Here is a 27,435-nt window from a genome sequence, read left to right on the forward strand (position 1 = left end):
CACAGGAATAACCATGCCTGAGCCAGTCCCTGCAGGTATGCAGATACTTTTTGTGAAAGCATAATTCATTGTAAATAGTCTGGAGACTGGGTTTCAGTGCCAGAGTTGATGCTTGAATTTGGTTTGGTTGGAGGTTTTTAATTTGTTACAGTATATTTGCTTGAAATATGTATAATACTGAAAATATTTGAGAATGTTGCAGATATTGAAGCTCTGCAGAAAGTGTAATTTTCAGATTAAGATTTTTATTTCGTAACAATTATTGTATTTTGGTGTATGTTTGAGATCAATTCATCATGTAGTGCATGCTAAAAAACAATGAGAATGATGATCTGATGAAAAAAAAAACATTGATTTTGGTTTTGAAGACAAGATAAGAGTAGGTAAAAAATGCCAAGATACAAGCAGATGAAAACATCTAAATGTTGCAGCTAAACAAACCAAATCCTTTAAAATATGATTTAAAAAAAATCAAAGTCTCAATTAATAATTCTGACAATGCTGCTCACTGTTGTCCCGTGTTGCAAATGATTCACTCCTAATGCCTTTTAAAGTGTATTTGCTAAACCAGTAGGTAGGGTGCGCATAATGACAGACATTTTCCCTCATTGCTTCCTTGTTGTCTGTCTATAAAGAATGTTCAAAAGGCCATAAATAATCACATAGTCAGCTGCTATGATATCATCAGGGTCAGTATGTTCATGACATCAGCCCAGAGAGTGCCATCTTATTGAGTAAACTGGAACGCTTCCAGACGCAGCTGTGGTAAAGTAACTGCAGCAGGTTCATAAGTGAATGCTGTTGTTGCATGTCCGGTGCTGTATGGATGACATGACTTATTTAACATGTAACTGACTCGTGTCATATACTCTAATGTGGTTAAAAGTAGATCACTGTAGTCACTTTTAATACAACATTCACAGTGTTATCATTAATGCATTGTTATTACATTATTATGACTTTATTCATATTTGTGGAATATTACATGGAAGTTTTTCATGCTTTTTAGCAAAAGCCAACATCATAGGCGGATGTAAACAGTGAACCTGAAACCTCAGTGCTCATAGAAATGTCTTTTTACATTCTTAAGAAAATATATGTCCGCCCATAAAACTTCACACTCAACACTTTTGGGTGAACACTACTTTCTCATAAATAGTTGTCTCCTGTCCTTCACCCCTGTAGTGACATCTGTCCACTTTGACCCAGTGTGGATCTAAATCACTGAACTGACAGACACCTAATATAAGAGGCTGTCATAGTGGAAGAGACCGCTGGAGCTGTTACAGGCCAAGACTGTGGGGAAGCGTGTTGAGCCTTTCAAACCCCTTCAACTAATTTGTACACCGACTGTCCTGTGTTAGTGAATGTGACAGGATTTGCTCGGGTTGTTTGTGCATTGCTCGTAATGCTGCTTTGCACTATTTTAATTCTTCTTTTCTGCATCTGACCCTGGGCTAATTTTTATTTGAATGATCTAATCTAGGCCGTTTTTATTTTTATCCCAGAAACATAACCAGGCACTACTTCTTTTCACCATATACAGCCACAGAGTTTATCCATGTAATATGGATATGATTCCACTTTGCTTACCGTATGTCTGCACCACCCACTGCTCCTTCATTCCAAGCCAATCTCAACAGCAAAGCTTTGATTACAAAGCTCAGATAACCAGCCACTGTTACATTTATAACTATAAAATCCCGTAAAACATTGGCAACATTTTCACATTTAATTTACAGAGTAACAGGACTCATTTTCCTGTAATATTAATTATTTCTGTATTTACACACAAGATGAGTTGAAACATTTTCTGTGCTGCTTCACACAGCAGCCAAGACCCGCCCCCTGCTAACAGCTAAAAATACCCCTGACCTTTTCCACTTTGTTTTTTTTTTCCTCATAAGTTCATAGAGTTTCACACACCCGGGTGGATCAGGTTTTGCTGTAAGCCTTTCACAGGTCCAGCTGAGATAAATCATTATGTAATCTGTCACTTTCATCCAGAAAGTTCCCTCATGGTCAGCAGGCCTGACGCTCCCTCCTGAGAGTGTGATGTAGCCCCAGTGCAGTCAATCAAGCACATGACAGTTTTCTACTCAGTGATTAGGAGCGATCATATGATTCATGGTCGTAATTCCTTTCATCGTCGTGACCTGATGAAACACTATGAGGGCAAGTTGGATCAAAACTGTTCTCGGAAGTTTCTCTGGTTCCCCGATGTAGTTTATCCTCAGCAGGATACGAAAACCATGACGTGAAATGATGAAGTGATTAATCTTCTCTTGGTGAATAGACAATGTTATTTTAAAAACTCTTAAAGGCAAAAATCTGTGATCCAAAATCTAGACAGAGAAGCCCCATCATCAAAAGTCAAAGTCTGGATAGGAAACTGCTGTCACTCCTAGATTGACTGACAGGTCTTGCTAGTTAAAACTCAAACTTTTCAACTGTGAGTGTGAAATACCTCAATTTTATAAGATCAAAAATATATTTATTTGTGCCTTTAAATTTCAAGGAATATATAGACAGATATGTAGACAGAGTATTTGAGGCTGGTCTACAGTTTTATGGCATTTGTAAATAGGTAGATGGAACTTTGTGTCCATTGAAAGAAGCCCACAGCTTCTTTATTCAAAACTGAGACAATACTGCAGATAGAAACGAGATTCTAATTGATTCAAGTGAAATTTCATCAACTTTTACTGTATCAGTGAGTACATATCAAGGATTTAACTTTTGACCTAGAAAGTAGAAATCACAGAAAATTATTGATTACTTTTCAGAAACATTTGTTTTATCATTTAATCCCTATGGCACATATTTAGTAGAAATAGTTAAGTGACATTTATGTACGTTTGCTTATAGCGGATACGAAAGAAACAAGCATTAAATTATGTGTTGCTGAGATATCTTCATAAACTTTGTTGCATGCTGTCTAGAGACACCAAGAGATCCTCTGTGGTTTGATAAGGTCAGGCCACCCAATACTTTTCTTTATGTCTGGGTCATTACACACACAGTAAATCACGCTGTCAGCGGTAAACACAGAGAGGTAAACAAACAGTGAGGTGAAGAACTGCAGTACCTTAACTGACCATGAAAAAAAATGCTAAACAAAGATAAAGTACAAACACCAAAAACACATTAATAACTCATGTTTCCAGAAATAAACTAAATTGAGGACAAAGATATACAGTATACAGTATATTACCACAGGGAGCGTGTTTTCATGCACAAAAATGAGGAGGAAAGTACAAACGGACACAAACAGACCCTGAGGAAATGCCCTTTTTATTTATACAATTACAGCCAACAACCATACCTCGCAAAATCATATTAATTATACACCCACCTCAACTCTAACAACGTTGCCAGTATATGAAACCACAGACAGTCTCAGAGGGGAACATTTGAACTGTGAGGAACAGCTGGTCAGAGGTTCATTATCCAGCTTTATCACAAACTTGTTGAAGATGATCAAGATTCTCACCCCAAGTGGATTGACTTAGCAGATGCTGCTGCAGATTTACACTCAGTGCAGGTGTTAAACCCTCTCGCAGGGTGTATAAAGTATTAATGCCAAAGACTTTATGTGGTGAGCAGCATCCAGTTTGTATGTCAGCAAATTTTCTCATTTTGTACTGAGAAGGTTATTCTTAGGCTTTCGGTGCTTACAGTACAGAGACATATTGTGGCTGTTACACAAGTTGCCATTGGGGGTGAATGCAGTACATAAATGTCGCTATAGCTTTAAATACAATGCTAGTATGATATCACCTGTTTGCATGAGGATTCAGGTTAGCCCTCTATGTGAAAGGCTAAAGAAAAAATGCACACAACACATTTAACTTCATGGTTATATATTTCTTCAAAGCCAAGTGAATACAATGTAATTTCATGACACCTATTTTAGCAAGAAATTTATGACAAGCCAGGAGTGAACACTTAAGCAAGCAAGGTCAAGCTGGTTTGGCTATTCAAGGAAACTTAAGAGAACATGGCACGACTTCAGGGAGGTCATAAGACACCATCCCTGGCCTTTTCCAGCAACTGCAGTGACCCCCACCGAGACTCTCGGGGAGTTGGGTATATTATACGCCTCTATTTCAGTTGAGAATTTCCTTTTACCAGATTTAGGCCTCAACAATTACACCCACAGCGCTCCACACTCGAGGGAAAACTGAGCGTCTGTGTTCCTCTGGAGCTCCGCAGAAATGTGTCCTGCCATTCAGAAATGATGAGGTGGCGAATTTATAAAATAAGTGGGTGAGAAAATAAACCTCAAGTCACTGCAATCGAGGTCAAGATATCAGTTCAAATATTTCTCCCAGAGGTCACAGAGCTTAATAGAAATTTTAAACGTGGTCATTTTTATAGAATGTATCCTCTTACCTGCTAGGTAGTATTTTAGATTTATGGGCCAAGATTACTAGTTTCACCATGAAAGCAGATATACCCAACATATACATTCCCGAAATAATCATTTTATATAATGCAATCAGTTTCAGACAAACATCCAGCTATATGTTGTAAAATTAAATGACAAAATGTGTTTTAAGATCCATCATCACCTAAATTCATGGGACATCCTAAATTACATAAACTATATATGTTGATATGTAGTTAATATGACTAATTAGACACAAACACTGTATGTGATGCAAGTTTCTAATCGTTTCCTTGTTCTGTTTCTATTTCTCAGCTAAACCAGAGGGGGAGGGTAAGTCAGCTGCCGCACAACATTTGCCTACTGACCTTTTGTGTGCCTTACATTATCACACAGTGACTCGATAATAGCTCTCACATTTTCACTTTTCACTCACATCTCCAGTCAACTGCCTGTGTCAAGCAAACACAGGCTCTTGACCTCTGAGGATGTGTAATCAGCACGAACCGTCCTCATTGAGGAACTTTACTTTTTGTCCAGATCTTTCTTTACTTCATGTACACCAGCATGCCACTGTATGAGTTTACCTTCATGCATTTTCACCGAGAATGTGTTGTACGGTATATTGAAGCTGTTTACTGTCTTACTGTCTACTATTTACTGTCAAATTATGTAATGACAGCCAGAAAAATGCTTTGGTTTCCACAAAGTCATATTTGAGTGTGGTCATGTGATACCGGTCTGGATTATAATGTGTTACACACTGATACAATCTATTTGCTCAGCTGTTAGAGTGGCTTTTGTATTTGTTTTCCAAATGGGCTACCATGCTACTGTATCTCTAACAAAATTCCACTAATTTTAGCCCCAAAGGAGCCAGCTGGAGAGGGTGAGGGACAATGACTTTGCTTTTGTTTTGTCTTTTCACTATTTCTATTTTGTGACTTTGAGTGATCTAGTGCACTCACATGGTGTTAATATGTGACATGGTTTGAGTTGCTGGAAAATGCATTTTGAACTAATCAGCCCCGGTAATTATCTGAACAATACAGAACAAGTGGTTTTGCTATAGATAATAAATTGAGCAATTACCAAGTCAAGAAGATAGGCCTACAAGTCAATCACACGATATGAGACAACGCGAAGCCGCTGAAGGGGGTAATGTAATTATCATGCCACTTTGAATCAGTGTGTTTGCATTCCTCAGCTAGCCTACAGCATGTGTTAGCTCAAATGGCGTCCAGAGTGTGTGGTAATAGACTTCCTCATTGTGTTCCTCATCGTACGTCCTGCACTCTGCACATGTCTGAACTATGTATCACAGCATCATTTTTTCTTTCTGTTTTCTTGTTGTGTTTTCATGTTCTTGTTTTCTTTTTGGTGTTGAAAAAGAAGCCCTTTAGTTAACTTTGAGTTCTGGCATGTATACTTTTTGATTGTAAGGAGAAGATCCCTACGTATGAAGCAGAGACACGACATGCCATCTATGTGCACTTTAATACGAACTGATTGACTGCAACTGGGTGTATTTTCCACAATTGTGAACTCATGTTTCTCACAGTGACCTTTCAGTTTAACATTTACCCGCAGGCATGTAAAGTGTGAGGAAACATCTGCAAGTGCGAATGTGCGAATGTGTTTTGGTTGAGTTTTCTCAGTTGTTGTTTTTGTCTTCGCGAGATTCCCAACTTTGATGTCGTCCGTGTCCCATCATCCTTCTGTTTTCAATCATTTAACCATGATTTTTATTTGCTCAGCCGATCAGCAGCCAGAGGAAGATGGTAGGCACCTCCTTAGCGTCAGGGAATAACAGTCATCTTCTACTGACTTTCTTCTCAGCTTCTTCAATTATGACTTAATACAGTGAATGATTACAGCATATATTGGGACTTGAGCTAATTTTCATTCATTTTCTTTAGATGCACCCCCCCCAGATGCAGGTAAGGCAGAATCCTGAACAGTGAATGCTCTGGTTGAATATGTCCGTCTGTAAAGTCTACTTAATGTATTTACATTCGAGTGCATACATGTGCTACACTGTGTGGAACCTACGACAGTACCTGCATGACTCTTGTATGTTTTATTAAAGATTTTTTCAGGTTGATCTCAGGTGACCTTCAAAAGGTTTTGTATTTTTGTAAAATACATGAATCTATAAGCAAAACCAATGTCTTTCATTCAAATATAATGAATATGTTAGTGGTTAGGTCAGTGGTTACTGATGCTGCCTTGACATGGATAATAGAATTATACATTTAATGTTGAATGCCTTATGTTGTTTTCCATCATTGTACTGATATATACATATACTGTACAGGTACTGTATATGGTGTGGGTGAATTTTACCTTGGTTTGGTTCTGGTTTTGGTTTGCTGTATGTGCAGCATACGGCTTTGTAATGTACTGTTGTATTTACAAGTACAGTATACTGCTACGTTCTGGTCTCTGTGTCTTTCTATTGTCAGTGGTTTATGTATTTTTATGTGTCCTGTTTATCTGCATATTTATTTCTGCATGCAGTAACCCTGAACATGTCAAAGGCAAAACATTTCCACACACATGGTGGATTAGATTTTAGTGATTTAAAAAAAATCAGATGTGATGGTGCATGATGTTTCTGTTTCACGTTTGTTTATTGGTCTCTGTTGCAACTGTCTTCTTGTGGAACAACTAGCAATTGCTTCCTAGCTGCTTTTTTTCAGTTTTGTTTGCTTCCTTGTCTGCAACAGATTCAGACAGTGATGGGGATGGTAAGAAAAGAGCGATTTATATTGACATGTCTCTTTACTTTTGCCCTTCTGAAAGTATGATTTGAGTGTTTATGTTGTGTATAATTTTAGTATTATGTGCTGGTCAAGATGTCACATAATATATGACGTGTTAAGTGGGCGTGGGTCTATTTTATTATTTGAAATCATTTTCATCACTTCAGTTTGGACGGATTTTGACAATTTCAAATACCAAACTCCACAGTTGTATGTAAACCTTCCTTGGTAAGAGAACAAGGTTCATATTTTGTAACTTCACTTTTACCAAAAAACGAAGTCACACTCATCACAAAGGTTTTAATAGTGCCCCTCAGGCTGCTTAATCAAATTGTTTTAGAAAAAAAATTATATAAATACACAGGGCATTTGATAGTATTCATATCTTTTCTGATCCCATAAAAATCCTTTTCAGAGCTTAAAGCTTCTTGCCACACCTCAGGCCTACAACTCACCAGATCCATGGCTGTGACAAAAAGGAGACAAAGACCTGACTGTATTGGTCCTGTCGTTAGTTTAGCGCATGATGATATCCTTGGCACATTCACCTGCTCTGTTCACCATCGCTGGTATGTGTTGATGCCGGCAGACAACTCACTCTCAAAAGATGCTGTTTATGTTCTTTCAGCAATTTAGAATTTATTTCTCCATGTGAGGAGTGCTGCCCATTCCATCTGTGACCTATGATACCAGCTCTCTTTTGCTTCTGTCCCTCTGGCAATTTAAACAATGAGAATGAAAACACAGCTGTGCCTCATGTGTAACAGTCATCATGGAAACAATGGCAGCTGTTGCTAACATCAACTGATGTAATGACACTTTTATCGTTGCTTCTCAACTTAACACGAAGCTGCAGTAGGAAAATACAAGGAGAGCTCAAGTTGTTCAAGAAATCTTAGTCAGCACATCAAGCTCGATGCCTTCAAACTGTACAAGTTCTGTATTCAGGTTCGTGTCTCAGCCTTTACCGGATGCTTAAAGGCCTGTAGGTTGTCTACTCTACACTCTTACTCTTACACTTTGGTTGTGTATCACAGCCATCAGCGTGATTCATAAGTCAACACTCAAGTTTACAAGTGAAATTCAAGAGCTGTTATTCATGTTTCAAAGCTGCCGCTGTCTGCCATGGTCTTTCAGGGGCAAAGCTACCAGGGTGATAAGTTGGATGTCGACTCTATTTGGCCTGACTAGGAGTTGATTGGATGGAGAAAATGCTATCGAAGTGCCAAGGCTTCAGGGAGTTGAAAGCTGATATTTCCTTGTGCTGCCCTTCAAATGTATTGGAAATATCCTGCTGCGCCTGAGGGGGTAGCACAGACATCTCCCACTTATCGCACTTCTGGGATAAGGAATTACACCTGGGTGAGCGTAAACCAATGACTTTTGTGCCAGCTGAGTAGTCCATAATTGTCTATGCAGTGCACATTATCACATGTTGTTTGCTCTGTAGGTCTCTATGGTGACTTTACCACATAGCCTCGTTGGCCAAAGTGTCTGCCATGGTTACTTCCTTTTTTGGCTATTTGGCCAGTGTGGTGAGACGTGGCCGATGGACTTGGGGGTATGCAGATGAGAAGTGGATAGCCACAGACTCTTCCAATGGTGGCATTGCTGCTTTGTATCCTCACAACAAGGCTGCTATCTTGGGGAAATTGGCTGCTGAGCTGAAATTTGCCCTGAAATATGGCCTGCTGAGCCAAGCGAGGGGTCAAACAGCGAAGTGAGGTCATTAAATGTTAACTTTGGTTACTGCAATAAATTCCTTGGGGAATGGGTCCTGTGCTGCCAGTTGTACCATCGCTGGGTGTCTCCTCTTAGCATTTATGAGTGCACAGATCATCATCCTTCCAGCCTGTCATGAATGCCCATCGGTGTATGTGGCACTCGGCGAGCTCATCCCGGATGTGCCATCAGTTGACCAGTAAGGGCAAACTGCACAACAGAAACACCTTGAGGTCGTTACTATCCGGCCATTTGCCCGCTACGGTGGGAACACCAGTTCTCTTGAACGTCCACCATCTGTCCACAAATAAGCTATGTTTAGCACAATGCTACTTTCACATAGTGAAGTCATTTGCTTTTCATGTGGTAGCATGGCTAGCAAGCTAGGTTCAGACAGCAGCTGAGAGACATTCAGATGGAAACCTGAGGATATGGACTTTTCTTTGGTCAAAACTCAGCCTAGTTCTGATGCCAGAATATCCATATCCACTTTTAGTCTATGGGAACAGAGCTATACAAAGACTAATCTGCCATTTACCTTAGTTTTGTAAAACCATGTTTTTTTCCATTAACACTTACTGGAGAAGTAAAAGCTTTGAGTTATTAAGAAGAGATTTAGTGCAAAACAAAGTGCCTCATGGGTTTATCAGCTTCATAAACATTGAAAAGAAACTTGCGTCAGACAAAAAACCTGTTTCAGAAAAAATATGTAGCACCCACAAATGCCCAAAACGAAAAGATGAAGATACAGTCATTGTCTCCTTACTACTGAGATACATTATTTGATTATATATTTGATTACAAAGATTCATATGCATAGTGTGTAGGAGAACCTTTTGACTTTACACACAGTCGCCATTGGTTTTGGTTTGATTTTTCATGTCTACTATTTGTTTGACCCCCCCAGGACTTAACTCCAGAGTTGGTATTTCACCACACTGAGTTTGATATCAGTGTCTATGAGAGTGGAACTTCTGTGTGGGAAGTGTTTATCATACCAAGGTTGTTTAAAGCCATACCCATGGGGGTATAGTGTGTGGGGGATTATCATCACTTGGCCAACCACAGACTGTTTTGGTGCACTTGCACCAGTATTGCTTATGAACGCTAGCAGGAAGTTGCTGCCAGTTTCTTAAAAGAAAATCCTGCCATGGAAATCTTTTGAATGTTATAAGAGCAAAAAGTGCAGAATGCCTAGAGTTGAATTAGTCTCTTAGGAAGGTATCTTAGGAAGGAAATGCAACAAACTTTGGTACAAATTATAATATTCATGACACGTCAATGCTCTAAACAAAAAAAATTATCAACAGGTTACACTTCAGTGGTTTATTTCAGCGGCCTGGGGTGCACATGCTCTGTATGGGCTAAAGTAATTGCCTCCTTTGTGAAAAGCAGTCTTGCAAGATCAGTCCAAAAGAAGTAATCAAAGTAATTTCAAACAATAATTTATCTGAAGTTTGGTGATTAAAAGTGCAGTAATCAACACATTTGATCACTTTCTGTTTTGATTGATAACTGTCATGATCTTACCTTCACAAGCAAAAATTCAGCTGTGATTGCATTTCACTGTGTGGTGTATTAATGTAATAATTCTACAGAATAATCATTCTGTAATTGCTGTTCATTTGCCTTGTTTTACCTCATGGATTTGCACTGACTTATGGTACAGTATAACACCGGATTGTTATACTTCCATATGTTAAACTGGGGTATTTGTTTTTCCCAGCTCAGACAAACCATGCAGAGGAGGGTAAGGGTGAATTGAAGGCACAGTGCGGGACTGTGGCAATCCACTGCATGCAAATGTGACGTTATGAAATGCAGATGTATGCATCCTAAGTGTTGCTATGTGTTAGTCAGATATCATGCCCGTGAAGATGTCATATTTCTGTGAGTGGTTCTGGTGGTATACGATTGGTATATAGTTGATTAATAAATGGATTGGATTTATTTGGGCCAAGTATAAACTTTTTTTTTGAATATATATAAAACACAGCAGGAACTTGAGCTGTATAGTATGACTTGATTTAGATGCTAACACTAATGCAAAATGTGTATTGGTTACAGATTTGTACCTTGAACGCTAAGTCTTTGATATTTTTTAGAAAGCACTGATGTATGGAGATCAACAGATGCTCTTGCTAAAAGTTTTATACTTAGCACAGTGAGCGTTCATTAACACATTCTGGCCCTTCTAATTGGTAATGATATTTTGCAAGAGAGATTAAATATCACTGGAACTTCTGCTTGCATGTATACACGAAACACATCCTCGCTGCCCTCTGGTCCTTGAATGTGTTTTGAGCTGAGAACACAGTTCAACTGAGTCTTTTCCCCTCTTCCATGTGAACAACTCACAAAGTAAAAAAAATAAATAAATGAGTGACTTAGACTTTTATCTGTTATGACTGGGGGAAGAGAAACCCCATCGCTGCTCCGGCAATGAATAAGAGAAAACAACAGTTTCAATAAATGTCGATAAAGCACAGCACAGTAAATGTCCTGTTGCCTTTAGCAGTGGCAGTGCTGAGAAATCATAATGAAATCATTTGTCCTCTACTTCTGTTGCTATTTTTTTTAACCTTTAACAACCAACAAAACAACAGTACATAAATATCACTTATACGTAGTGACAATTTGATCACGATATTAGATTGATGTCACAGGAAGTTTATATAGAGTCAGACTTGACATATTTCTCATTTAGATAAAAAAAAGTTAATTGTGCTGAAAATCAAATGTAAAACTGTAAAAAGTAATTACATTCATGATAAGTAAGATGAATACATTCATTAAGAAGACAAGCAAACATTGCAATTATACAACTGCTTTTGATATATAGTTGTGATATATATTTATGCTAATTTGTGATTTGATTGAAGGTTAATTAATTATAACTTGGAGCTGTGCAAGTAACTGTGACAAGGTTTTTTTTGTCAGTATGTTGTGAATGTTTGCAGGAAATGTAGATCTTCTGCCATTTAGTCCTCTTAGCTAAAATGCTGCTGATTTATTATTTTGTGGTTGTAATGTTTCACATGTTACTGTATGTGCACAGCCTGTGTGCACAGGTGTGATTCTGTTCATAAAAACGTCCACGCATTGCACTCTGTCCCTTGCACTTCAGTTTGTTGCACACTGTGGATGCTGTCAATGTCATGTAAAGGGCTGAATCCATCAAGATTTCAAAATCATCAGATGCAGTGAACTAATTTTTTTCTCCTTCTTTTCAGAGTCTGGGTCGACTGAGCTCACTGGGCTTTTCCTCGAGAAGCCTCCGGAGAATGTGGTCGCTGTCACAGGTTAGAGGCGTGAATGGAATGGATGTATAATTGTCAAGACAAGACAGGAAGTGATATAGCAATCCACAAAGTGTAACCTGGTGAAGTCATATGAGTCCATTGTTGTTTGCGAATGGCAGGATCGGATGTGACTTTCATAGCCAAGGTTGACTCGACCACCCTGACAAGAAAACCCACCATGAAATGGCTGAAAGGAAAGTGGCTGGACCTTGGCAGCAAGGCTGGGAAACATATGCAGTTCAAAGAAACTTATGACAGAAATACTAAGGTTTGTGTGTGTGTATATATGAGAGAGAGAGAGAAGGAGAGAGAGAGAGAGAGAGAGAGACCTGTGTGATCAGATCCTCTTCTTACAAAGATAATAAGATAACTAAGAAGTAATTAGCTAATATTTTCTCCTCCAAGGTCTATACTTATGAAATGAAGATCATCAAAGTGGTTGTTGGGGATGCTGGCGGCTACAGGTGCGAGGTGACGTCAAAAGACAAGTGTGACAGCTCCACCTTTGAGATCTCTGTTGAGGGTGAGTGAAAGCGGACTCTGGCCCGCTGAGCCTGACATGCATTCCACACATGCTGATGTTTTGATCCGACCCAGCCCTGATTTGCGTTCTCGGCAACTTCTCTTGTTACAGCCGCACACCAGGAGGAGCATGAGGATATTCTGTCTGCCTTCAAGAGAGCGTAAGTGCATTGGGATTTGTGATTCCGCCTGTGTCAGTAGTCTATGTGCACATGGGTAAATACACAAAAGGGAAAATGCATACGTAGATTATTTATAGTATATCCCAGTGTGTGTGTGAAAGTGTCTTTCAGCACATGCGGTATATCACAGCATAGTAAATTTAATATTGTGCTATTTCAGATGATATGCCTGACCTCCGTTACAGTGTAGGTATTTCTGTTTCCATACGCACAGGGATGCTGGAGAGGACGAGGGAGATCTGGATTTCAGTGCTCTGCTTAAAGCCACCAAGAGGTGACAAGCTACATGTTATTTGGTTTGATTATCAAGCACACAGTATGATTGTGTCCTTCAAAAACACCCCTTATTGCTTCTCCAGTCCTATTTGCAAATATACCCCTTTTTGTTGACTGATAGGAAGAAGAAACCTCAGAAAGTGGAACCAGACATAGATGTGTGGGAATTGCTTAAGAATGCCGATCCAAGCCAGTATGAGAAAATTGCCTTTGACTATGGCATCACTGACCTGAGGGGCATGCTGAAACGTCTGAAAAAGATGAAAAAGGTCGAGCCCAAGCATAGCGAGGGTAAGTCGAGTCAGGCGAGGGGTAGAGGGAGGGGAAGACGTCGAGCAGCATTTGAAATATGAAGGAAATGAACTGGGAGGTGAGATTTTACCTCAGGGGAGGTGGAGAGGGAGAGAGACAGCAGGAAAAAGAAGCAGGCGAGAGGAAAGGCCTCACTACACTGGGCAGAGAAAATAAGAGAGGGAAGGTTTTCATGGACTAATGAGCTGTTAATTCTCCGTTTTTCCCTTTTTGTGTGCGACCCCAGCTTTCCTGACGAGGCTTGACTCTTGCTATTCCGTGGAAAAGGGCAAGAGGATTGTCCTGAAATGTGAGGTGGTTGATCCCAATACCCAGGTGAAATGGTTGAAGAATGGCCAGGAGATCAAACCCTCAGCCAAGTACATGTTTTAAGCACACACACACACACACACACACACACACACACACACACACACACACACACACACACACACACACACACACACACACACACACACACAACAAGCCCCATGCAGGATGTTTGCCTAATGAGACAGCAGTGTTTGGCTGTATCATATTAATCATCAAGCTCAGATGGACTTGATGGGCAGTGCTTTAAAATATCGAGTTAAAATTATCTCTGCCACAAAGCCATACTCTGAAACGATGCTGCCATCAACACGTTTTATTTTTAGGCGCTGTCATGAGAAGCCTCACCGTGGATTTAGAAATTCGCACTGCCATGACATCTTATGCCCCATCTGGACTAATGCAGATACATTCCCAGGACAAAGACGTCCATTTCTACATTTAAACGTCTTCATGTGAAAAGAAACGAAAACCAGATGAAACCAGATGAAAACTGAAATGCAGAAACTGGGTCTGAAAACAAAATTCAAGTCGTTAAAAATGATTGATAAAACCATATATTGTTGAACTTTAAATTAAACGTAAAAGGTTTGTTAGATACAGATATTAGATACAGATATTTAAATTATTTTGAAAGGCATTTGTACTGAAACCTAGCTTGATAAAGGGGCTCTGTTTGACCTGTAGACTGTATGGTTTGACATTCATTCGTCTGTCACTTTTCAAGGTATGTCATGGAGGCAAGCGGGAATGTCAGAACACTTACTATCAATAAGACGACCCTGGCTGATGATGCTGCATATGAGTGTGTGGTTGGCGACGACAAGTGTTTCACAGAGGTGTTCGTCAAAGGTGCTCCGTCTCTTTTTTTTTTCTTTTTTTAAGTTTATCAGCAGTAAAAATCTGAGATTACAGCAAAGAGTCATTTTCATTCAGTTTCTGCTGAATTCATGAATTTTACTGTCTCCCACTGCTCCACCCAGAGCCCCCTGTGACCATCACCAAGCTGATGGATGACTATCATGTGGTTGTGGGAGAGAGAGTGGAGTTTGAGATCGAGGTGTCGGAGGAGGGTGCCCACGTCATGTGGTCAGTAAATATCACACAGTACTTAGCATAATAGGATCAACCTAGCTTGAATCTTCAGGATGTGGCTTTAATCTCTGCCAGAACACAATGAAACCGCTTCCTGTTCTTCAAACAGGAGAGAGTCTGTCTTTCAGTAGTATGTTGTATGTAGTTACTGAGCTGATACAAATCAGATAAAAAAATGTAATGTATGCTGCAGCTCTCTGTTTCTTATCTGATGTGCTGTGTGCATCATGCATTTGACTATCATAACATTTAATCACTTGGCTCCTTGTATTGAAATGAGACAGCATCTACATACATAATTATATGCATCAACCTGCTCTTAAGAACTACCACCGGTGTAAGAGCCATAATTGATTTGTACTTGTATGCTATACATCAACTGCAGTAGACAGACTTATGTTTCTTGTAAAATCAAATCAAACTTAAATGCATTATCTCCTAAGGAGATCTGGAAGATGTTAAATTGATTCTGAAGACTTGCTCTGAATGCTGAGTAGCTTGGAAAGTCTTCTATCAACAAAAGAATTTAAAATTTTATTTCTTTGATGTTCTTTGCATTTGTTTTTATGTGGTATTGATATTCTTTTAATTGAGAGTGAGGTATCTTCCTTTCAATGTGCCTTTACAAGTATAAATAAAGGTCGAAAGAAATAAACGAATATCAGTTAGCATGTGCTAGGAGCAATCAATGCAAAGCAAAATAAGGGCTGAATTGATTCTCAAAGGTGATGTGTGTGTAGGATTTTATTTCATGGATAGACACAGACCATCCTTTCTTTAGCACAGAATTTATTTTTATAATTCTTCATTGACGAATGCAAAGCCCATTCATATTTCCCAAAGCAATTTTTAGCACTCACTGAGTGGCGGAAATATGAATGTGGCTGGTAAATTCACATCAGACACAGGCTTACTGTTCTGATTTGGTATGAAATATTTAGCAGTGACATCTTTCAAAGAGAGACGCTCATTTTATATTCATTCCCAGGTTCTTTGAGGATATAGAGCTTCACAGAGACAAAGATACCAAGTATCGCTTCAAGAAGGATGGAAAGAAGCACACACTCGTCATCCAGGAGGCTACTCTGGATGACATCGGAATGTACCACGCCTGGACAAATGGAGGGCACACCAAAGGAGAGCTGGAAGTGGAAGGTAACACTGGAAAAAATATAATAATCTCATTCATCTTTTATTTCCTTTTTGAATGATTGTGGAGTTTATATAAATAAGAATAATAATAATAAGGAATGTGCTTATTTTAGATACGTTTGTTAAAAAGAAAATACTAATCAAAGATGATACACCAGTGTAGAGGTTGTATTTTAGATTTACTATATTTAGTCCAGGTTTTCTGTCATCTAAGTGTATGCTGCTCAGTGAGGATGCAGCTGAATTAACTGCTGGCCCAAGGGCTTAACGCCTCTCTTTGTAAACAAGCTAACAGCTCATGGCAGTGGGTGGCAGGATGTTACCATCATGAACCTTATCCTCCCTCTCCCTCTACCTTCACTCACTCTGTGTCCTGCCTGAACCGTTCTCCTGTGGTTTCCAATGTCTGATTCAGAGAAAGAACTGGAGGTGTTGCAGGACATTGCTGATCTGACAGTGAAGGCAGCAGAGCAGGCCATGTTCAAGTGCGAGGTGTCTGATGAGAAGGTCACCGGAAAGTGGTTCAAAGATGGAGTGGAGGTCTTGCCAAGTGACCGCATCAAAATGTCTCACATTGGAAGGTACAAAGAAAAAATACATACAGGCTTTAGAAATTCAATATTAGGACACCTTTAATTCATGAGGCACATGTTTTCCCCTCGGCATATCTTCTCTGTTGCTTGTTTCAGGTTTCACCGGCTGACTATTGATGATGTGAAACCAGACGATGCTGGAGACTACACATTTATTCCTGATGGATACGCTCTGTCACTTTCTGCCAAGCTCAACTTCTTGGGTGAGAAAGACAGAATGATTACAACGGAGCTATTGCAGATGCATTAATCATCAGCAGCCTGCATAATATTGTCAACTTCTTTTCTTCTCTCAAAACAGAAATTAAGATCGACTATGTGCCTAGACAAGGTAAGTAGCCTTAAATTACCTCAGTTTACAAATAATTCAAAACTTTTTAATCTTGTGTATAGGTCATATCGTAAGACTCTCTCGTTCTCTCTCTCTCTCTCTCTCTCTCTATCTCTCTCTCTTTGTATGTCATACCTTAACCAGATCCTCCAAAGATCCACCTGGACACCACTGGAAACATGGTCTCCCAAAACACGATCATCGTGGTGGCGGGCAACAAGCTCCGACTGGATGTGGAGATCACAGGAGAACCAGCACCCACTGTTGTCTGGTCAAAAGGAGATAAAGTAAGGATGTGATTAGGGTCACTACACAGTATATCACATAGTGATCAATTACTAAATATGTTTATGTTTAACACAGGAATGCCACGTAAATAATTTGGATTTCATAACTTGCCACGAGTGTGTGCAAACATTTAGGTCCAGTTGTCCAGAGGACAAAACTTTGCTAACACAACAGCCAACTTGAACTTGAAAGAGGGAAACCATGTCAAAACATGTCCAGGCAACTTTGCCATTTATTTATCACCATGGCATCCGTGATCATGGAAGGTCAGCAGGCTGTCTAGTCAACCTGTCACTGCAGTGTGCCTGTTGTTTCTTTTTTTTTCTGAGTTCTGTTCTCACTGTCTCTTCTCCCTCTTTGTCTCTTTCACTGGGCTCCAGTTAAATGCTACCTCACAAGAAAAAGTTGAGATTTGACCCAACCATTGGGAATTTTCTGTGCCCACAGGCAGTTAAGAGCACAGTGGTACAAGAAAAAAAGACTGTTCCTGATGTTTTCGGTCCAAGAGCCAAAGTGCTCTTTTTTAATGGAAGCAGGATATGACCGTTCCCCTGTGGGACTGCTTCTTATTTTACACTAATATCACACTTTAGCAGCCCAAGTGCTGCCAGTGTCACCCTATTGTCACCCCTATTGGCCCATAAGTGCCCTTCTGCTTGGCCCAAGTGTCTGCCACTCTGGAATAACAGGAGAAGGAATTCACCCTAAATCTCTTTGTTTCTTATAAACCTATTAACCCAGGGCTATTTGAACCAAATTGGTGTGCTGTGAAAATTCCCATTTCGAAGCCACGACAATTTCCTGTTTGTTAGGCAATCACAGAGACTGAAGGGCGTGTAAGAGTGGAGGCCAGGAAAGACCTGAGCTGCTTCGTCATAGAGGGGGCAGAGAGGGAAGATGAGGGCAACTACAACATCTGTGTCACCAACCCCGTTGGAGAGGACAAGGCCGTGCTGTTTGTGAAGATTGTGGGTAGGTGAAGATTTTACAATGAAATATCAGCAGGTTTTTCTCTATTTCAAACTTTTCTGATGTATGTTAAAACTGATTGACATCTTATTTCAGATGTGCCTGACCCCCCTAAGCATGTCAAATGCATATCAGTGGGAGAGGACTGCGCCACCATGACTTGGGAGCCTCCTAAATTTGATGGCGGTGTAGTAGTTAAAGGTAAACAATGGATTTTTTTTCTCTCCACTTCTTTATACTTATCTCTACATATTGTAGCATATGCAACATATATTACATTTATATATATATAAATATATGAATTTAAGAATTTTGTCTTGAATTATTCTTCCGTCTTTATGGTCTCTATGTTTTTACACCATCAGGTTATCTCATGGAGAGGAAGAAGAAAGGTTCTTCCAGATGGACAAAGCTCAACTTTGATGTATATGAATCGACTACATATGAGGCTAAGAGGATGATTGAGGGCGTTCTCTATGAGATGAGGGTTTTCGCTGTCAACAGCATCGGCATGTCTCAGCCCAGCCACAGCTCCAAACCCTTCATGCCCATTGGTACGTCTCACAGCCTTCTTTACTTTCTCTTTCTCAGCTTCTCCCTGTCCCTCCCTCCCTGTGTGTATCACCCGCTCTCAGTCAGTGAGTCTCTTGAGTCTCTTTCTGTCACCTTCAGCCCCAACTAGCGAGCCAACGCGCCTGACAGTGCATGACGTGACAGACAGCACATGCAGCCTGAAGTGGCTTGCCCCAGAGAAGATTGGAGCCGGAGGCCTGGATGGCTACGTTATTGAATACTGCAAGGAAGGAGGTGATAAGACCTCACATCACGCTTACAATATAATAATACAAACATTCATGGACAATTTAAAACCATTTAAAACCATATAATACAGTTACAATGAAAATACATAATACCAGAACAAAAACAAAACAAAAATAAGTTACAAGATTCAAATCCCACTCACTGCCAGTTACAGCATTTAATTCTATTTTATTGTAGACACGGAGTGGGTGGTGGCAAACAAGGACCTTTGTGAGAGACAGGGATACACCGTGCGTGGCCTCCCCGTGGGAGAAAAGCTCAACTTCAGGGTGGTGGCAGTAAACATCGCTGGACGCAGTCTTCCTGCTACGCTGGGACAGCCCGTCACTATCCGAGAGATCGTCGGTGAGTCAGTACTTCTTTTTGTTTTTTCATTATTTTCATTCATTCATTTTTCATATTTTAATGAGATGTTTCCTATTTTAATGGGATGTCTGTTTCCGCTTTAGAACATCCAAAGATCCGCCTTCCTCGCAACCTGAGAACAAAGTACATCAGGAAAGTGGGAGAAAAGATCAACCTGACCATCCCCTTCCAGGTTAGCAAGCCTGTCTTAACTCACTACTACTAAAATATAATTTCTATAATTTAATTTCTATAATATAATTTCTTTGAACTGTAAATAGAAAGAGTTACTGTCATCGTCATCCATCACTAGAAAACAAAACCGTTTTTTAAGATGAAGTAAATGTCACATCTTTGACAAAACAATTCGGAGTAAATCAGCAGTGTTCTTAACAAAGGTTCATGCTTTTGTCTCATAGGGTAAGCCACGCCCCGTCGCAACCTGGTATAAAGACGGCCAACCCCTTGACCCCAAGATGGTCAACGTCCGTAACTCAAACGTGGACACCATCCTCTTCATTCGCCAGGCGGAGAGAGAGCACTCCGGAACATATGAGCTGGTTCTCCAGATTGAGAACTTGGAGGACAGAGCCACCGTCCACATCAGGATCGTTGGTACGGAGCGGTCAGGGCGCTCGATGACTTAGAAAAATACAAATTCACCCGGAAACTAATATATGACACTGATGTTTAATTCCAAACAGACAAGCCCGGGCCTCCTCAGAATTTAAGGGTGACAGATGTCTGGGGCTTCAATGCCGCACTGGAGTGGGACCCCCCGAAAGATGATGGCAACACTGAGATTACAGGATACACCATCCAGAAGGCAGACCTGAAGACCAAAGTGAGAGAGGGAGATCACCCCCCACAGTTACCTGCCAAAACCTAGATTATTCTGTATGTGCAACTTGTGATCTTTAAGTTTTTAACGTAATAATATCACTTTTTTTTCTCTCTCTCTGCAGGAATGGTTCACCGTTTATGAACATAACAGACGGCCAAACTGCACAGCTTCAGATCTGATCATGGGCAATGAATACCAGTTCCGTGTCTACAGTGAAAACCTCTGCGGCCGGAGCGATGAGCCACGCTTCAGCAAGAACACGGCTGCCATTGCCAAGACAGGTGTGACCGTGTGTGCGCGTGTGTGTGTGTGTGCGTATACATAGTGCGTGTGTGTGTGTGTGCGTATACATAGTACGTGTGTGTGTGTGTGTGTGTGTGTGTGTGTGTGCCACCTTTCTGCTCTGATTTACTGGGGTTGACTAAGTTTACTCTTCTCAATAGGCCTGGAAATGAAAGAAAACCCCTACAAGGAGAAAGACATGAACTGTGTGCCCAAGTTTACTCAGCCCTTGGTTGACAGATCTGTAGTGGCCGGGTACAGCACTGCCATCAGTTGCTCCGTCAAAGGCTTCCCCAAGGTAAATGTGCTTGTTAAAATAGCCTGTGGTGCCTGATTCACAGGAGGAGGCTGACAGTGCCACTTGTTATGAGCAAATCAAGATCTGACGTCTGCTGTAAGACGCACAGAGCTCCTTACTGTAGCCGTTTTATCAGCAGCCTGACATAAAGCACAAAAAAGAAAACACAACATCTGATTTATTAGACATTTTATTGGACCTGATTTTTTATTAATTTGACTTTTCCGTATCTTAGCCTAAGATTATCTGGATGAAGAACAAAATGATCATCGGCGAGGATCCCAAGTATTTGATGCAGAACAACCAAGGAGTGCTGACCCTCAACATTCGTAAGCCAAGCACCTTCGACGGAGGCAAATACTCCTGCATGGCTGTCAATGAGCTGGGCAAGGATGAAGTGGAGTGTAAGCTGGACGTCCGAGGTGAGGACAGAGGCGCAGAGAGGGCTGCACGGGTGGGAGGCGGGTGGAAGGGGAGGGATGGAGGAGGAGGAGGAGGAGCTGACTCAACTTTGTAATTTGAGTGCTCTCAAGTCTCTGCTGAACACAGATGATTATTAGATGCTTATTTTTGATTATGTAATAGACACTCAAGGCTAAAAGTTGATGATTTTCATGAAAAAGACACTTTGATTCTTGCCAAAATGTAACACATGACTTTTTTCAACAAAACCTAACACTCATCTTTTGTCCCTTTGTTCCACAGTGATGACAAACCCGGACAAGAAGTGAGAAACCGAACAGCAAAGAATGTGAAATAATATGAACCAAACAGTGAATGAACAGTGAATGTTACTATGTAGAGTTCACACTGTCAAGAGTGAAACAAATAAAATTTAGTGATGCCGGCTGTAAATAATTGTTTTGTCTTGAATACATTTTATTTTTATGTTCAATTCTTTCCACAAAAAATCTAGTCCAAGCATACTTCGTAGTAGCAAAAGGAAAAGAGCTCACAATCCTCCCACACACACACACACACACACACACACACACACACACACACACACACACACACACACACAACAAGCAACCAGTCAGGATCTGAATTATCAAAATACATGGCACATTATTATTAGAGCTGTTTCCACAGCTGAGAAGCACCTTTTAGTATTTTCGGCGCCAGTCTCCTGCATTACACCTCCCTGGAGTAGTGGCCTCTCCTCCTGTGGATTGCCACTCCTATGCTGAGCAACAGCGCCACTGCCAGGAGACCCACGGCCACTGCAAGAGCTGTTATGACACCTGTGGGAGATGATAAACCCTGTTTAGGTACATGTGAATATGGAACATTTGGATGATTTCCAAAAAGCCCTGATATTTTTAAATCAGACGGTCTGTGCTGAAAATCCCCCACACCGGTCCCCAAAGTGAATACAGGAATAAACATAATGCAGTGAAGCGTTAGCATTGCTAAAATATGTGTTGAAATAGGAGCAATGAGAATATATATTAAAAAAAAATCTTCCTCACCTGTGCCTGACCATTTTGTCCTGAACCCGCATTCAACCTCCCAGTCCTCTGCAACCACGTCCCGCAGCAGCTCACTGAACAAGGACAAAGGGCAGGGGTTCAGCCCGTTGCATCCTGGCACAGGGTTGGGATAGGGTTCGCGCCAGGAGTCATTGCGGTAATACAAATCCACTGAATAGGACCTAGGGAATTATTAGGATGAATACAATGAGATGACACACAATTATGGTAAGTGTTATGTAAATTTGGTTTGTATCATGAGCTAATTTGGCCATTGCAGTCCTGGATCTCTGCCAGGTTTTCATCGAATTGAAAAGGAAAACAAAAATGTGCTTGAACGGTTTGGTGGAATGCAGTTTTTCTCAACGTGTGGTGGTGTGATTTGGCTAACTGACCTAGATAGTGTACTGAAATATGCAAAGAAAAGAGCGCACGAAGTGACATTAGAAAGGAAGTCATTACCCATCATACTCCTGGTAGAACTCAAAGAGCTGACAGGCAGCGTAAGGAGGAAGAAGGCCGTTGTACACGTCCAGAGCCGCCTGGAGGGTGATGAGTGTCGAGTCATGCTGGAATGAGAAACAAACATCACAGCACTAAAGAGATGAGCAGATACAGTATGTGAAACAGATTATAGACGTGTTTACTCTGTGTGGCTAAATGCTGAACTTACAGCTGAGTACATAATGAATTTGAGAGGGCTCCTTTGTTCTACAGCCCTGGAGAAATTCCTCAGGATGGCGTTCAGTAGGACCCCTGGTAAATTAACACAGTGTCAACAGTGCAAATACAATTTTCACAGATATCAACACAATCCTTTTGACCTTGTTGAGCATCTTGTCTTAGCACTGTAATCATCAACTGTATGTCATTAGCTCATATGTGCTAATATGCTTTTTGAGAAACCCAACCCAACACTTTACACTGTCTGAGGCATAAACAAGCCTCAGCCAGCAGTCACAACATCAGATACACACAGACTTTTTTTTTTTTTTGCTCTGATAACATTTTTGTCACAACAGTGCCTTTTTAAATGAATCGCCTCTGATTTGAATCCCCACCTCCCGAGAGCCGGGCCTTCTCTTTCCTCTTGTGGCTGAGGATGCTGTACATGACCTCAAAGGATGCAATCCTCTTCAGGGTGTCCAGAACGTCTTGGGTGGCCCAGCGTGGGAGAGTCAAGTTATGGATCCTCTGCGCAAAAGAGAATAACATTCATTACCCTGCATCACGCTAATAATCACATTAAATCACATTACACAACACATGAATCACAACAGCCGGTTTAAATGGCTGTATTTCATCGTTTCTATTATCCCGGCTATTTTTAGCCGCGGACTGAAGATAACAGATGCTCATTTTGCAAGTGTGAATGAGCGTATTCAACCTGGCCTAGAATCCACCCATCTCATAATGCTTTAATTATCATTTCAATATGTTGTCCTATTCATGTCTTACTGTATGTATAAAAATGATTTCCCCCACACACCCACTGCCTCCCCATCCCTCTGCAGATGTGTCGAAGAAAGCTCTGTTCCCTCTTTCTCTTTGACTCTCTCGGCTCTGCAGCTGCTGTTTGTATCAGTAATTGAAGCATTTGTAAACTGCAGAATGCAGGTAGTACACAGGCGCCAATGTGTTTTATGTGTGTGGTTATATGCTTGCTGTGAAATATCAAGTATACCTGACAGGTGAGAGTGTCATAGACCCTCCATATTTTTTTGCCAACCAGTTTGGACACAGGGTAGCCAGTGTGGTTGGAGAGTCCCTCCACAAAATACTGCATGGTGAAGAAAAGAAAAAAGAACAAAGGATGAAGCTGCAGTGAAGAGAACACTTTAATCACCATTTTTATGAATAGTATTAAACTTTAGGGGGGGGGTTGTTTTTGCAGGTGCACTGATAAAATATCTCTTATTTGATGTTTGCAATTCAGACTTCCACACATTAGCTGCGTGATTTAACAAATTAATATAGTTTACTCACTGTTGTAAGTTTAACCTTTATTCAGACAAACATAATAAAAAAACCCATTTTGGTTCTTGCATGTAACTTGCAGGTACCGTGACTCCAGCAGAGGGTGTTCAAATTCAGTCCAGGAGACCCCATCCTGATCTCCAACACCACCTTAACAGGCGGCACATGGGACTCTGTTTAATTAAAACCTTTTCATTGTAATTCTTAATCTAATTCAATCCAGCCGTTAATTAGTGTCTCTGAGAATGTGAGAGAAATTGCACTGTGCAGCTTTTTGTAGGAACTGGAGTCACCGTGCCTGAGAAAAATCACTGAGAGGACATGATGTCCACAGCATAAGTAACACGTCCACTGGAGGTGCTGATAACATTGGCACCAACAACTGTGAAGTATACATTCCACTGTTTTTACAGAAATGTGCATTTCACAGTGTCTGTCGATCTACAAATGGAGGCACGGAGGAGCAGAGAAGATGCAGCTGAGGTGAGGAAAAGTATTATTCACAGCAACTTTGATTATATAATTCTGATGATATAAAACAACAGAGTTACAAGCACGTTTTCAGTGGTTAACAGGCACATGACTCACAGAAAAGCGATGTTTAACACAAACTGTGCTGTGAGCAGAGCGTTCACGTCATCGAACAGATGCTGAGAATGAGCTTCTGTACAGTGACTGTATCCTTTCTGTTATGTGTCTTACCTGGTGAGCCCTCAGGAACCTCTGGTAAGGCTCACTCTCAAAAGTCTCCGTCATCAGCTCTCTGAACCTTGGACAGTCTTTGCCTGGAGACTTCAACAGCTTGAGAATATCAGAAACAACAGCACGACATCAGTGGAAATGATGCACATTTACTGCAGGTTCTGCAATTCCTCTGGGCACAATTCTGTGTTCATTTCACACTTTAAAAGCTGCGAAGAGAGACTCAAATTAACTTGTACAAGTTTCTCTTCGGCTGTGTACAGCTGCCGTGTGAAAGGAAATATTTATATGGCTCAGCAGCCCACCTTATCCTGAGCCCTGGGGATGGTGTGCACTGGAATAGGCCGCCACAGTAACTGGGGCATGATGGGAGGCGGGCGTCTGGTTGGGGGAAACATCCCAGCGAGGCAGGCCTGGGCACTCATCAGAGTGCGGTCGTAGTCAGTGCTCCGAACATATAACTGTTAGAAACATGGAGGGAATATGGTGTTAAACTGCATACACATGCTGGTACCACACTGTCACTGATACCACTGCGGGACACGCAGGCTAAAAAGGGGTTGCATCTGCACTTGCAATGTGGAAATGCACATAATTTAGTTTCTATTTTTATTTAATAAAGATGCAAAATGAATGCACCAAGCAAAGCTGAAGTGTATCATGAGTGAGCTGTATTTATCCCAAGTTAACTGAGGTATTCCCTTAACATGAGGAGGAGGGGAGTCAGAAAAGATCCAAATGGATGAGAGAAGGAGGGGGAAAACATCCGTCTTGCTGTGATCTCTTCTGACATCAGCCTTCGCTCGTCTATATCTCTCTGTCACCCTGTGTCAGGTTTTTGCACACAGTAAATCACACTGATAAGGTTGGATGTTCCTGTGATGCCGAGAATGCTTATTCCCCCCCCCCCCCCTCCTTTTGTCAAATTAAAACAGACATGGCAGTGCAGGGGAATGCACGGTACAAGTTGACTGAGACTTGGGCGACAAATGGCTAATGACAGACACTGAGAAGAGTTGTTATTTTTGTGGTAATAGCATGTTATTTCAGAGAGGGAGAAAAGAACTGAATGCGAGGATGGAAAGGGAAGGGGGATGGGGCAGGGGGAGAGAGAGTGAAAGAAAAGAACAGACAGGAAAAGAAAGAAGAAAGCGGAAATCCTGTCTTTGTATTGACAGTGTGCTGAGCATGCAGCCCAGGGGCATACTGTACCAACATGCTGCCATCTGTACTGTACATGGAACAAGATTACCCAACATGTTCAGCATATTACAAGGCCATTCCAGTGATATCACCACTATGAGTCATGTTCATTAACTTAGTGCGTTTACAGGCGTTACAGAGTGTTGCTGGCCACACATGAACTTGATTTCACATGTTGGGCTGAGGGCACGCATGACAACAGCATCGGGTGACACTGAAGCGCACAGGCTCACAGGGGAGTTCAGCTAATAAAAGCCAGAGCAAAAATAAATAAATAAATAAAAATCACACACACATGTGCACACGCAAATACACTTGCCTCTTTATTGTCGTAGTCTTCACTGAGAAAGTTTCCATAGCGCCTCCTCAGAAACCTGCCCAGCTCAAAATGTTGTTTCATGCCCAGCTGAAAGGAAAATTGCCATCACTGTAAAATTTTTTTGTAAAGTCTGACCTTTGTACTGAAGAGATTTGGCGGATTAAAGGTCCGATTCAACTTATTTACATAGAATAACAAATTTCACCCCAACCGCAGGGCTTCCAAGATTTTCTTCCATCTCAAGACTTGTTAGAAACTGATTTTAAAACATAGCTAAGGAAATATACTGCAGTTTTAGACACCACAGAAGAGCTCAACACAAAAGCAGCTCATCCTTCATTTTTCTTATTCTGTAAGTGGCCTCCTGTAAGTCAAATTTGATATAAATTTAGATTTTTATTTAAGATTTTTTTAGACTTTGGACTGGTGACCTGTTCAGTGCGTCACACCAGAGTCATGCTGGAATAGGCAGTACTCCAGCCCCCCATGAGCCTATACAGGATACGTGGGTATAGGAAAATAAATAAATTGATGGATTTTAAACACTACGCATCTAAAAGTTCTTTGTATTTAGTTGATTTATTTGCCAAATCTTGTTTGACAAAATAATAATTACACATCCACAAAGTAACACTCAGTACCTCAGTCAACTGCCCGAAGCCCTGAGCCCACACGTCCTCCCCATGAGGATCCCTGGGATATGACTCAATGGGCGATCGATCCCCATGTCGGAACACCTTAAAAGTCATAACAGATTATGTCACTTGGATGCAGATGTCACACTGCTGTGCCAGCCATTACACTGTGTACTTAAGGGAAAAAATACAACCCGAGACCAGAGTCAGAAATAGAAACCTAGGATCTCGGACAGTTCACAGAAGAGTCATTTTGATGATGTCATGAAGACACAAACGCCGGAGTGGCTCTGTTAGCGGGATTAACCTGAGGCCTCACTTTCTGAGC

General features: G+C 40.9%; 2 protein-coding genes across 2 annotated transcripts; one reads left to right on the plus strand and one right to left on the minus strand.

The window, feature by feature from the left end:
* On the plus strand, nt 1-21,583 carry LOC111219744 (myosin-binding protein C, fast-type-like). The gene is made up of 29 exons (XM_022742510.1): nt 1-35; nt 4,706-4,723; nt 6,310-6,330; nt 12,111-12,179; nt 12,299-12,447; nt 12,585-12,702; nt 12,814-12,862; nt 13,098-13,157; nt 13,281-13,450; nt 13,698-13,830; nt 14,508-14,632; nt 14,764-14,869; nt 15,864-16,030; nt 16,443-16,608; nt 16,717-16,823; nt 16,922-16,951; nt 17,096-17,238; nt 18,052-18,211; nt 18,305-18,409; nt 18,574-18,762; nt 18,881-19,015; nt 19,208-19,375; nt 19,480-19,568; nt 19,795-19,990; nt 20,080-20,219; nt 20,341-20,500; nt 20,663-20,799; nt 21,035-21,221; nt 21,505-21,583. Exons 1-29 carry the CDS (start codon nt 14-16, stop codon nt 21,528-21,530), a joined length of 3,345 nt encoding a protein of 1,114 aa, XP_022598231.1. The 5' UTR covers nt 1-13; the 3' UTR covers nt 21,531-21,583.
* LOC111219630 (testicular acid phosphatase homolog) lies at nt 21,284-27,221 on the minus strand. The gene is made up of 11 exons (XM_022742344.1): nt 27,114-27,221; nt 26,473-26,559; nt 25,256-25,411; nt 24,951-25,049; nt 23,956-24,051; nt 23,333-23,465; nt 22,945-23,027; nt 22,734-22,840; nt 22,272-22,453; nt 21,903-22,043; nt 21,284-21,338 (listed from the first exon to the last, which is right to left on the minus strand). The coding sequence occupies exons 1-10, from the start codon at nt 27,219-27,221 to the stop codon at nt 21,934-21,936; spliced, it is 1,161 nt and encodes a 386-aa protein (XP_022598065.1). The 3' UTR covers nt 21,284-21,338; nt 21,903-21,933.
* Nucleotides 27,222-27,435: the final 214 nt, after the last annotated feature.

Source organism: Seriola dumerili, unplaced genomic scaffold, assembly GCF_002260705.1.
Source record: "Seriola dumerili isolate Sdu_G_001 unplaced genomic scaffold, Sdu_1.0 BDQW01000068.1, whole genome shotgun sequence".
Taxonomy (NCBI): Eukaryota; Metazoa; Chordata; class Actinopteri; order Carangiformes; family Carangidae; genus Seriola; species Seriola dumerili.

Excerpts from the sequence above, each read along its gene's own strand:
- LOC111219744 (XM_022742510.1), top strand. The coding sequence starts at position 14 with ATGCCTGAGCCAGTCCCTGCAG. Across the intron at positions 16,824-16,921 it reads TGCCAAGCTCAACTTCTTGG|AAATTAAGATCGACTATGTG; the intron begins GTGAGAAAGACA and ends CTCTCAAAACAG. Across the intron at positions 20,800-21,034 it reads CCGTCAAAGGCTTCCCCAAG|CCTAAGATTATCTGGATGAA; the intron begins GTAAATGTGCTT and ends TCCGTATCTTAG.
- LOC111219630 (XM_022742344.1), bottom strand. The coding sequence starts at position 27,221 with ATGACTTTTAAGGTGTTCCGACATGGGGATCGATCGCCCATTGAGTCA. Across the intron at positions 26,560-27,113 it reads GCTTCGGGCAGTTGACTGAG|CTGGGCATGAAACAACATTT; the intron begins GTACTGAGTGTT and ends TTTTCCTTTCAG. Across the intron at positions 22,841-22,944 it reads AATTCATTATGTACTCAGCT|CATGACTCGACACTCATCAC; the intron begins GTAAGTTCAGCA and ends TTCTCATTCCAG.